The sequence below is a fragment of the Lagopus muta genome, chromosome 12 (genome assembly GCF_023343835.1).
Source record: "Lagopus muta isolate bLagMut1 chromosome 12, bLagMut1 primary, whole genome shotgun sequence".
Classification (NCBI taxonomy): domain Eukaryota; kingdom Metazoa; phylum Chordata; class Aves; order Galliformes; family Phasianidae; genus Lagopus; species Lagopus muta.
The window spans coordinates 6973170-6986571 of record NC_064444.1 but is presented as its reverse complement, the minus strand read 5'-3'; the positions used below and the strand labels follow the sequence as shown (position 1 = coordinate 6986571).

General features: G+C 34.8%; 1 protein-coding gene across 2 annotated transcripts in view; it reads left to right on the top strand.

Annotated features, from left to right (window-relative positions):
- CDH8 (cadherin 8) overlaps positions 1 to 13402 on the top strand; it is a 140523-nt gene that overhangs the window by 49524 nt on the left and 77597 nt on the right. For both annotated transcript variants that reach the window (XM_048958773.1, XM_048958774.1), the window contains exon 4: positions 3339 to 3633. In XM_048958773.1, coding sequence (XP_048814730.1) covers positions 3339 to 3633 — 295 coding nt within the window. The remainder of the gene's footprint in view (positions 1 to 3338; positions 3634 to 13402) is intronic.

Genomic DNA, 13402 nt, shown 5'->3' with positions numbered 1-13402 from the left:
GGTTCCATCTGCTACTTTAAGGGAAAGATGTTTGATTTTTGCAGTCCCACAGTCAGGGCAGCAATGGAGATAGAAGATACTGCTTCTTTTGAAGTCTAATTAACTGAATTTCGCATAAAGGAATTGAATTTGACTCACTCTGAACATACTGAATTTTTTCAGTAAACATAATTTTCTCTTCATTTTGGGATACTAGTGAGTAGTGAAACATAGGGATTAGCTGTAGATTTCCCTTTTTATTTTAAAGAGAAGTTCTTGTTAATTTCTCAGTATTGCTCTGATAAACAGGAGGTCAACTTTCAAGCACAGGCGCAACAAATAAAGCTAGAGTGTGGAAAAGCAGCTTCACATTTGCTGCATTTGTGAGGCTTTTTCTACAGAAACTGATATTCATTTATCATATTCATTATGTCTCTGTATCATTCACCTTAACCTCATATAATTATGTGTTTAATGATCTTTAACCTTTGCATGAACGCAGCTTGCTGAAGCTTGACAATGCCTGTAAATTATCATTCCCAATGGGTAGAAGATTGAAAATGTTACTTGTTAAAATATATTATGCTTTCTGCCTTAAATCACAGAACCGAAGTGAAATTCTAACTTTGGACAAAGACGATGACATTTTAATTTTAAATCTAAATAATGAAATTGTTTTGAAAATATGGATTTTCTAGAGGTCATTTATTAGAATATTTTATTAGTAAGGTGTAAGACCTTCAAAACTTGAAAAAGATCTTTTAATATATCGTCCCAGGTACTCACCACAAGTGCATGTGGTTTCAGTAAATGCCATGTGTATGGCTCATTTTTTATTACAGAACTGAAACTTTTTAATTGCTATTAATCTTTGGGTAAAAAACTGATTTTCACTGATCAGACTCAGGTTCAACTTTAACATTATGAAATGTTTATAGCACTTTCACTTTCTGTTTAATTCTTAATTTTGTTTAGTTCTTAATTTTGTAGTGTTTCAAAAAGCAATGTGTATTTCTTTCTTTTGATTGAAAGGACTTTAACTTACTAGAAGAAGCAGTTAATACTAATCATATACCTTTTTTTTTTTTTTTTCTCTCATTTTAACAACTAGTATCTTGCTATCGCTGCAAAGGTTTTATTGCGTTACATTCATTTATCCCAGAACTGGTTTATGAACCATAACTTCTGTTGGATAATATGAGTAAAACTTACACTGGAGATTATACTGACAGCCTCTCCTGCTTACTAGCAGATAGTAAATTGCAGGATCTTTGTGCATTCTCAAATATTGATGTGGAATATCTATTTTATCCAGCCAGTGCTGCCTTAGAAATTCGGAATACAGTTTTTCACTGTAACACTTTATGTACTTGGGTGAACTGGAGGTGTTCCCAATTACTTTGCTGAACTGCGTGTGTCCTGACAATGTTTTTACATGACATCACTGTAATTCAGCTAAGAATATTCTGCCAAAACTCTCATATGCAATGTTAATAACATAGATTTTATTCAGGGATCAGACAGATGCTTAAAGTATAAACAACCTGTTTAAAACACAGATTCTGGATTGCTTCTTGACAGGTTCTGGAACCCTGGAAATAAATGTTTATGTTACCTAGATCAAGCGTTATCCCTCCCATAAGTACAATAACCTTCAAGACTTTTTTAATAAATATATCTCACTTAGCAGACAGAACTGCAGTACCAGTCTGCAGGAGAGTGTGTTAACTTTGGTTAACTTTGATTCTGTTGATTGTTGTCAAGTAAAAGTTGATTGCAACTACAGTAGGAAAGAAAAAACAACAGAGGACTCAGCTGTCACGTGGCGTCCGTGTGTACATTCATGTGGAGTGAGTAGAAAGAGTGAACTGGACTGAGTCATTCATATTTGCTGCTTAAAAATTCTTTTTTGAAATACTGATGTGGTAATAATGTGTTAAATTTAGCTCTTGGTGCTAAACAATCAGTTGTCAGGTATGATTTTATATGAGCACCTATCTGCAGAGCCTGCTTGTGGTGTAACATAGAATCTACTTGTTGCTTGGCTGTAGCCAAGTCTACAAGTCTTATTTTCACACCAATTTTAGTATCTCCATGCTAGTTCGTATAGCGAGTGACAACACTTCCAGGTCCAACCTGGAACAGCAACCAGCGTTTTCCATTTAAGAGTAAAATACACAGCCAGCAACAACTTCTGCTGAGCTATCTGCACAAAAATAGGCAAACAGGAACAAGTCTAGTGGTAGTTCTAAGTCACATTGAAACCATCCTAAAACGGTGGTATGTATTTCCTTTAGAATACTTTTTGTGAGGTACAGAGAAGTAATGATAAAACAATGTATATATGTAATGCTATATTATTCACTTGTTCTTATTTTTCATGTTACGTGTGTTAAACAGTAAATAGTAGTTAAACGTTATTATTGTGTATTTAAATTATTATTGTATTTTTAAATGTATTTACATGAAAACATTTGGTCTACCATTTAGTGCACTTGCCCTTGCAAATTAAAAATTATTGGAGATAATCTGATATTTAGGCCTTGGCTTTGAAGCTATGGAAAATCGATGGAAGTCTTTTCTCTAGTGTTCCTCACTTTAGGTTTTGAACTAACAACAGCAGCAAAAATCAAAGAAAAATACCTGCTTTTCTTATGCTGTTTTACGTTGTTTTAATCCTACCTTGTTTTTTGAAAAGCTCAGTAATGGTATTATTTCTTCTAATGGTTTGAGGAAAATGGGTAGATATATGTTGGGCTTTTTCTTATATTTCTGGAAACCTACTTTAGAAGTATTTCAGATGAAGCAATAGGACCCTTTAAGTTAAGCTACCATCTGACCTGTGATACAGTTCTAAAATTCTGGAATGCTGTCCTTCAAAACATTTGCATAGATGCCAGTGTTCAGCCATTTTAAGTCCCTTGAAAACAAGATGAAAGTAATACCTTAGAGTAACCAACTAGATTAAACTACGTATTATTTTTAATCCTTCATTCACCCTTTGATCTAAGGTTGATCTGAGGTTGAGGACATTTTGTGCTTGTTCATTTTAGCTGATAATAGTTTTGAAGACATTTAAATTTTAGAATGGAGATTTAAAATATATATAACAGCTGCTTTTTAAATAGAAAGTCTAATTATGCCTGTGATTGCATTCACATTTGATTAGTATGCATACAAATCCCTACTCTCCCTGTATATTCAAGCTGAGATATGGATCACTGGAGCTAAGATTAAAGTACAAAAGAATAGCTTGAAAAAATGTATGGCTAAACCAATGGGGGGGAAAAAAAAAAACTAAAAAGAAAAAGAAAATCAGATGTAATTTCTATCTCTAAAATGCTTATTTTACCTTTTAGTTGCATACAGACTTGGATCCTGGCAGCAGCAAAATCAAGTATATCCTATCAGGAGATGGTGCTGGAACTATCTTTGTGATCAATGACAAGACTGGAGACATTCATGCAATGAAAAGGCTTGACCGCGAGGAAAAAGCTGAGTACACTCTAACAGCTCAAGCAGTCGACAGGGACACAAACAAACCTCTGGAGCCTCCTTCGGAATTCATTATAAAGGTTCAAGACATCAATGACAATGCCCCGGAGTTTGTTGATGGTCCTTATCATGCCACAGTTCCAGAGATGTCTGTTGTTGGTATGTATGTCTAAATATCAACCCATTTTGATTCCTTGCAATTAAAATATGCCAGTATATCATTGAGTTTTTGATGGATAAGATATTTATTATGTTGATAGCGTTAATTTGCATGTTTTCAAATCTCTTTTTAGCCAAAGCTTTCATCTGTAGCACAATAGAAGAATCCCTTAGTAGTAAGAAAAATGCCTAACGGATATATTAATGTGTCTTTATTTGTTCAACAGCACTTTAATGATCTAAATTTATGTTCCCCTTATGATGTTGTGGTTAGAGTATTGCTATTGAGAATGATTTATCAAGATTTGTTCCAACTTGACATTTTAATCCTATTGATATTTTGTTGATGTTTAATTATCTGTTTGTGTATTTTTGTACACAGATTTAGAAGTTGCAGTATGTTAATAAATACTTACTTGTTTTCCTCTAAGTGCAATTGCAATTATCCAAAAACAGTGAGTTGAAAGATGCTGTGTCTGGGAATTGATGGTTAGACTCTAGAGTGGACTTAACCAAATATCTATATGATTTGCTGGAAAAATGGAAGGGAAGAATAAAGACTGCTATGTAAAAAGTTGATGAAAAGGGAAATTAAGCCTGTGCAGACATTGTGAGGAGAGAAAAAGGAGTAGGAAATAATCTTAGTACATTTTAATTGTATTTATTTGTGTTGTGGGATTAGTGTGCATCTATTTCCTGATGGATTAATATATCAGTTCCTTTTTTTTTTTTTTTTTTGCGTAGTTACTCCTTCTCACGTATTTGTTTACTCAGGTTTTTACTCCCTGCTGATATGTATGTATATCCAGTGCAGTATCTTTAGCTATCACAAAAGTAAAAGGGAAGTAAATCCATCAACCAGAAGAGTCAATTTCAGGGTAATACAAAAATTCACTGTAGGCAAAGATATCAAAATCTGACCATGAATGTTTAAGTAACTGCTAATATTTTTTAATGTTTGGTTGAGGATAATATGATTTTCAGCCATTTGAATGCATCTGTGAAAGCACAGTAATTGAAGGGCTGCCAAGTCTCTTTAGAAAACAAAATGGCAACCAAAATTTTGCAAATACCTCTCGATTTTACCGTGGTTAAAAAGAGGAGCAATATGAGGAGTCAGAATTATCCTCTTTCTCATGTACAGTACAATGTGTTGTACATGACCATTTTCAAATGAAAGCATGGTGTGCTGATTAGACTAGTAGTGGAGTTTTCATATTTTTATCTACATTTGTCCTCCAAATCTTCATATCCTGGTTGTATTAAATTACTTGTGGCAAAACTGATATGTGGATTTTCAAGTATGATGTCAGTTCTTTTACCAAAACACAGTATTAATTTCTGAAGTCACTTCTAATTATATAGCAACTTAAAAGCAGACCTGCTTTCAGAAGATATTTTTGCCAAGCTAAAGACTGTTAATCCTTCATGGAAATAATTTGTTTGGTATTTTAGGAAGAATAGAAAACAAAATAAATGCAGACACAGAAAGAAGGTTTCTGATCAGAAAGGCTATAATAAAAATAATTTATATATGTACATATGAGCAGTATTTTATAATGGCTATCAAAAACAAGACCCTTCTCCAAGGAATATTCACTATCAAGAAGGTAAGAAAAAAAAACTTGACAGGAAACTGAACAGAAGATCAGGCAAATTAAAACATAATAAATTTGTTAACATAAGTTTTAAAAGGCGGTGCAAAGAAAGGAAGAAATTAAAAGAAGAAATCAACATTAATACAAGAGATGGCAAGAGTAAGACCTCTGAGGTCATCTATCACAAATTTCTGCCTCTGTTTGTGTTGTTAATGTGAAAAGGTTTTGGACCATGTTTTCCAGGCTGCATAGGAATATGCACAAAAGTACAGAGTTTCAGATGTAGTTCAGTGATGAGCCTTATCTTTCCTGTTTTCTTCCATGTTGAGGGGAACTGCCAAGATAAATCCTGTCTTTAAATCCTCCAAAAGTCATCCCCATTCACTATCCCCTAAGCTAACAAGCTTTGCTAAATGTTAGGACCAAGCATTAGTCATTTCCTCTGCAATCTCATATTATCAAGTTTTCCCAGATTTAATCTTTGTCCTTTACTTCTGCTCTTATGATTTCCTCTATTACTGAAACAACGCTAATTTTGCATGCTTATGCTTGATCCTTCTATGGTCTATGTATGATATTCCTAGAGATGTATGTTTTCAAGCTGCCTCAGTGAATATGAAAAAAAAATATATAAATATTTTTGCTCATTCATAGAAAAATGACACAAATTCTGAACTATCACTTAAAAACTCAGAGAACGTGCACATTACTGGAGTCAGGAATAACTGTAAATTCTGTGCAGTCAGGCCTGCCTTGTACTTGCTGATGGAAGCAAATTTCAAGGCTGGAAAGCTGAACATGAGAAGGTTAAACCTTTACCAGTTTTGCTGTTAAAATTCTCTTCAGCCTTCTTCAGCTCACAGACAGAATCTGTCTTAAAAGCTGTACTAAATGGTTCTCTGTAAATTATTTCAACTTTCGTTACATTTTGTTAGTCCTCTTTAAATTAATTTGGGATTGCTTATGAGTAATCTGTCTCAGAATTCAAGGATTGTTTCTTTTTTTTTTTTTTTTTTTTCACAATGAGAGTATTTCACTCCATTATCCACTTACTTAATTCCCCTTAAAGAGATCTCCACCCACTGCCAATTTCAGCCTTGACATTTATACAACACAGTCATTACTAGGCACTGTTCTTATTCAGGGTATAACAAAGTTCTGCTAGACCTTTTTTTCCTCAAAATGGTATACAAGTAATGACTTATCTGAAGTAAAAGTGGAAATCATGTGCTATATAAAAAGTATTTATGTAATGAGAATGCAGTACAATATATTTTATTTTTGGATCTCTATGGAAAAAATAATACATAAAATACACATGAACAAATAAGAATTTCATTATTTTGTTGTATATTGTTGAGCTTCTAGCAAAATATGCTTTTTCTAGTAGGTATGTTCTCTGTAGTGTAGCAGCTGCTGGTCTTATGTTCCTTGCTAGAAGAGATGAATGTGCCAGTGGTATTTTTGCATGGATATCTAGTACATGAATGATATACTGAAGGGAGGGGATGTGAAAACCACGATATAATGCAGATCTTCTTACGTGATGAGCATGTGTGTATTTGTATTCCTACATGAAAGGTTATCACACTGATTTGGCCATGATCCGGCCTCCTTGTTTCTTATAGTATCTGTTAGTGATATCTGGAAAATCTTGCTTCTCTGCTAAGACAAAAGAAATGAATTTGCATGTCTTATTCCCACTACTTGGTGCAAAGACGATTAGCATCACACTGTGTTATCTCCAGTAGGAATGATGCTCACTTTTCAGCTGTCTTCACAGAACATACACCCACACACCTTCTGAATGATGTGTATCATCAATGTATTCAGAGTTATTTTGAAATAACTTATTTCTCTCTTTAAAGAGCAAGAGGGACACATTCCAAAAAACATTTTGAGAAGAAAATTGAATATTCCCTTATTACATCCACATATTCTTTTTTCTTTTTTTTAAAGTAACTCCTAAGTAATCCAGCATTTTAAATCTGTATCCCAATTCCAAAATGATGAGTTTACTTGTGACAGCTAATGATGTATTTGGGGAATTTGTTCTCTGTTGAAATTGAACATTTTAATCTTTTAATTCTGATATTTCTTAGGGAATTAAAGGGCAAAATCCAGAATGTAAGGAATCACCTCATTGTAACAGTACTGGATTTTACAAACAGGAAATAATTTGTCAACAAATCTTGTTTAATCACTTCCAGATATGAAAGGACACACAGGGAATGAAACCCAGTTAAAAGCCCTTTAGAAATTGATTCAGCTAAGCTTCTAGGAGGAGGAATCCTGTAACATTTGCATATTATGTAAATAAGCGAGCAATCTTAAAAGATAAGATTCACAAGGGTAAGTGGAACTGGTCCTGTAGCCTGTTTAAAGAAAAGAAGAAAAAAGAAAGAACAACAGCAAAAAACAGTATGTTCTGTTTCTGTGTTGTCCTCTCAAGGATTCATGAAATCCCTTAAAGCACTGCAGAGGTGATATGGGAGCAAAAGCAGATATTGTCTCCCAACAGGATAGCTTCAGGATCTTTTTTTCCTCAGGAATTAAGAATGAAATGAGGAAGAGAGAACAGAGGAATGAGAAGTGAAATTTCTTGATTTTGTTCTTGGTGAAGACAAGAATGTTTAGACAGCTGGTGTCATGTTAAATGATGGGAAGACAGAAGTAGAGTGACAAACGTGTTAGTGAAATCAGAGAGGGCACAGATGGAAAAAGAACAAAAGCCATAAGCAGAGAGAATTATGTCTTGGTTGCCTGAATTAAGGTAAACAGGCAAATTTTAAAAATTTCCAAATATTAAGAATTTATTTCCCTGCCAGTCAGAAAAAAAGGAAATAACATGGAGTGGCATTGTGTGCCAGTGCTCTGGAAATGCCCCTTTAACACTTGGAAATATTAAAAAAGTGAAAAAGCTGGAACAATATCTCCGTCCTTAAGTGCTTCCATGAAAACTGTTCACCCTGGGAGGATGTCTTTATGAGAAAGAGTCCAGAGTTTTGGTTGAGTCAGGATAACAATTTCCAGTTTGGAATGAGCACATCTACTTAGCAACCTTTTTTTTTTTTTTAGAAGCACAAGTACATAGCACAGTTTTTCTTTTCCATTCTCCCAAACACGTTATTTTTCTTACAAAATGCTTGCAAAAGAACAGAATCTGCTGAATACTATGATATCAACGTGCAGTGTCTGGTATGAATAGTGATAAAGTAACTTGTACATCAGAGTGTTGTGATAAAAATCTGACCTGAAATGTTATCGAAGTCCACCACACTCCTACTGTGTTCATTTTTTCCCTCCTATGTATTCATTGATTTTTAAGGCACTGAGCATGACTGTTAAATCAATGATAGTTTGTCACAAAATTGTAGAGTAAAAGGACTGTATTAGTGGGGTCAATTACAAATTAGCCCAAAGGGTAAATGTAAAAGGGTGTGCAAAAGCTAAGGAGGAAAGCAGCAGATGTTGTAAAATATGGCAACAATGTAACAGCTGTTGGAAAATGTATATTCTCCTGTAGTCTTGTTCCGCTGCTTGTTTCTCTTGTGCATAATCAGCTTCACGAGCTGTGTTCCTGAAGAACATTTTACATTAGAGATTTCTTTAGGGATTGTGCATGTGTTTAAAATTTTCTGTACGTTCTGTGCGGTTGAGACAATTGCCAAGGTACAATCACAAATAACCTTAGGAAATTGGTTAGGATATATTCAGTACCAGGGCTGTCTTCTCCCAGGTTTGACTGGTTATTGAGGCTTATAAAAACTTATTTCCAAGTATTTGCTTTTGTTTGTGTGCTCTCCATTTCTCATGAGATCTGATTGAATACATCATTATCTTTTTATTGGTTTTAAATTACCATTATGAGCATGGGGCTATGATATTTCTCTTTGGGGATTTGTAATATTACCCTTTACTTTTACCAACCTATATAGTCCTCAACACATCAAACTCTTTCACTGACTTCATACATTGGTTTCTTTGACAGAACTTGCCTCTGTCTTTCCATCAACTCATCAAGAAAAAGCCATTTGAATCATATCAATGTCATAGCTCCTTCTGGCATTCCCTGTAGGGGAATCTGTCTTCCTGTAGTGCTCTGGTTACACAGAATGAGGAAAGACAGACAGACATAGCTGTACATTGATCATATGATGCCAGAGCAGAGAGAATTTTGGCAGTCTTAGGTACATCCCTCTCCAGTTCTCTGTAATCTACAAGAATCTGTTCTACAATCTTTTTTCTTTTTTTTTTTTTTTTTCAGAAGATTCTTGTATTCACACAGTCACAGTTTGTTCTTAGTGTTCTGCATCTGAAATTCCATCCTTGTGGTTGCTTTCATTTCTACATGCTTGAATTTCTGCTCTGTGACAATGCAAAAATAAATCCTTGACTCAGATTTCTGATTCATTCTCTTTTGGCTACAACTTTAAATCCATTCTTTGCAACAATTTTTTCAAATTCCAAATCTTAATTAAAAAAAAAAATGTTTAAAGAGGCAATGGGGTTCTTATTTTGTTGATTTTGAAAGTTTGCCATTCCATCTTCTGGACAGATATGCTTGTGACATGAGCCCATTTGCTGGCCAATGGATAATGCTTGAGTGGAAAACAGACAGGTGAGAGGAAGCAGACCAGTGCAGATTTCTGCCATACTGAGGTTCTTTTAAATGCCACAGAACTAAGGGCTGGAATTTGTTCTCTTAGTTTTTTGATTGCAGGAAAGTAGTCTAACTCTAACTACAGGGTAGAAAGTTCTGTCAGAAAATTATGTTCAGTGTGGTAGTATTCTCATAGAAACTTTCATTAGGATTACTTACGTCATTCTATTAATGTGAAAGATTTAGCCTTACAACACTGAAATCCAGTACTCCTCTAGCACTGCTAATTCAGATGACCTGAGTTGTTTAGGCATCTCTTTGATGGACACTCTTGACATTTGGGAAAATGGGATTCAGATGCAATTTAGAGTCCATTTTTTTCTGTCACCCCTCCCCTGAACTGGTACTTCTTTCTTTGTTTAGTTGCTGAATCTGCAGTACTTAATGTTTCTTCTTGAATACAGATAAGCAATTGCCTGTGGATCTGATGTCACTATGGCTTTCTCATGAATTGCCCAGTAGAATACTGCTGGGCAGCTGATTCAACTGCACCTTTCCCAGGGGCAGTGGTTTCTGCTGCCATGTGCCTGCTTCACAATGACCTGAGGAACCAATAGTTCAGACTCTGCTGTTGCAACCTGGGTTATCACTGCTGGCATTTTGGGCTACACTCTACCAAACAAAGCAAGCACGTCATAAAAAAGCTGCAAGATTATACCAGTCGCTTGCTCTTTCCACAACAGAAAGATATAAATGAAAGAATTTCTGCTGTAAACAGCCAGGACTGCTTTTTAATTTATTTCTATTTCTTTATATAATACACCTGAGCATAACCTGAAACTTCCATTGAAATCAGCAAGCCTTATGGTACATTTTTTTTGCTTGGAAATAAAGTGTACAGTGATTGTCCAATTTTACTGTCTTCGCCTGGGGACCTCACACAGGCTGAATGCTGATGAAACAGCCAATTGATTAGAGACAAACAATCTTTCCAAAAGTCCTGAACAAAAGAACAACTGTTTCCCACATCTTTTGCGAATTTCAATTAATATTCCATAGTGAAGGTGATATCTTAGCAGAGAATAAATAGTAACTGAAAAGAAAACATAACTCTTATAGTTGAATATAGAATGTATTTTACACTTCTGCTGTTACTGGTGTTACAAACTTTATTCTAATCCTTACAGTTACCCAGGGGAATTTATAAAGGAATACCTGCAGGCTCTCTAATAGCACCATTTTATAAGTTGCAACAGGAACAAGCTGTCAATCCTAAAACTGAAAATAGTGTCCTTTCTTATTAGATATATGTGAGGTAAATCTGAGCAGTAAGTAACATTAGTAAGGATAATTGCCAAAGAATTATTTCTATCGTTAGATCTAAAAATGTGTTTTCAGTGTAAAACAATTTTATTTCCCAGAAGGTACTGTTAAAAAGGCAACATCAGAGTTCTCAAAACAATTAATCTATGCATAAAAACATTGTAAAATATGCAGCTTATTAGATTTTACAGTCATGCTTCCTACAGTCCTCATTATACAGCCACAAAATGCTGAAGGCTGCCAGTTTGCTCCATTGTCTGTGGGATGTACAGAAGGGATTTTTCTCCTATGCTTAGTAATTATCTTTCATACCTCTACACTTACATATTTACATACAGTATATTATTCATAATTTTCCTTGCATGATCAAACATCCTTAAAATCGTATATGAGCAATCTAGAAAGTTTCTAACATGTTGTAAGGTATTCAGTTTTTCAGAGATCTTCACTTACACATGAGCTGCACGTTAACATTTTGAAAACATTTCATTAGCTTTGTAAGCAATCTAGAGGAAGCGAACTTGGATTCCTGTCCTCATCAAGAATCTAATCCTGACTTAGTTTCCACACTCGTGAAAAAGTTTTCCCAGTGGAAACAGTTTATTTAATTTGCCTTCGTGTTATTTCATAGTTTATCATAGTGATAATTTTGGCTAGTGACCAAGATGATCCTGCTTGATCCAGGTCTCTTTGTTAATCGAGGCTGTGGATGTACTCAAACTTCTGCTTTAAACTCTCTTTTCTTTTCTTAAACTCTTAAACTCGCTTTTTTTTTTTTTTTTTGGTATCTACCATTGTCTGTAGGTCTGTGGTGTACTGATTTCTCAAATCTCAAAACGAGCAAACAGTACTTTGTTGCTTGAATGTTTAAGATTAATTTTTAATTGATTATTAAATATATCAAATGCAGTCCATTTTAAAAAATATGTATGTGTTTGTATTAGTATGTAAATTCCCATAGGTATGTATATATGGAATATAATGTAAATGAAACTATTGCAATATTTGCACTTGCATGTTGGTGTGACAGCATACTTGAATGAAGTTCTGGGAGGTGTTATGGACTGGTATGATCTATTTTGATATATATGCATATAAAAGAGTAGACATACAACTCAAACTTAGTCATTTGTGTTATCAGAGCAGTAATTTTGGTTTATATATGGTCAACCAAGAAACAAAGATAAATTCTTTCTCCCTCCCTTGGATATAGAAGAAGCTGAGTACAACCAGATGTCTAATTTAGCCAGTTGAGCCTAAGCTGCATTGTATGAATAATGCTCTTTTCCTCCTTCCTTTCCTTAATCATCATAAACAAGTTCATGACAGCATCACAGTATTTCACTACTTAGAGTCAAATAAATTATAGCCAGGAAAGACAAATTACTCTATTAGTTAATTTTCCTGTCTTTCTTGGGTTTTCCTTTAGAACACATTATCTAGCATCCTGTGCAATAAAGTGAACTTTCCAGTGAGTTGTGAGAAGGATTCTGTTATTTCCCTTGGGGAGTTATTTCTCCTTGTACAATATCTCATTGTAGGGAAGATTTTGCTGTTGTTTTTCTCTTTGCAGAAGATTAAGTGAATGCTTGTATCTATCTATGTATTTATATGGTTCTCATCACCCACATAACACCATTGCGTCTGTAAAGTACACAAATTTTCCTTCTCGTTTCTCCCTCTAAGGGTGGCTGTGTACAGGATTCTACTATAGATATAATAGTACAGATTTTTGATCTTTGCCTCCATTCTTTCTAGCATGACAAGCATACGTTGTCTTTTGTTTGTTTCTTTTTTGTGGACCATTCTGGCCCATAACTCTACTCCTTACCACCTCTCTGAGTGCCCTCTTCCACCAGCATTAAAGTCTCCAGCACTGCAAAGTGTCTGCTGGACACTTGAAAAGCAAATACCTTTCTATTTATTTGCTCTAACTGTGCGGTGATCTCCTGAAAAACTTATAGAAGGGTTCTGTCATTTGTGTTCAATCAATCCTTAAAAATCTTCCATAATGCCTACATATCAGCAGCTCTACCTGAGAGGTAGGTCAAGCAGCACCATAGTGTGCTGGCAGTATTGCTTCGCTGAGTGATTTGCATCTTCTTGTCATCTCTTTGTCTCTCTTCTGCCGTCTCAGTTAGCCTTTCCTGGTACTCAGCTCACAGAATCTTTGGGAGAGGACTTGCACTATGAGATCTGATGCATGTGTTGGGCTTTTAGACCTTTGAAACGAAAAAGCTCTTAA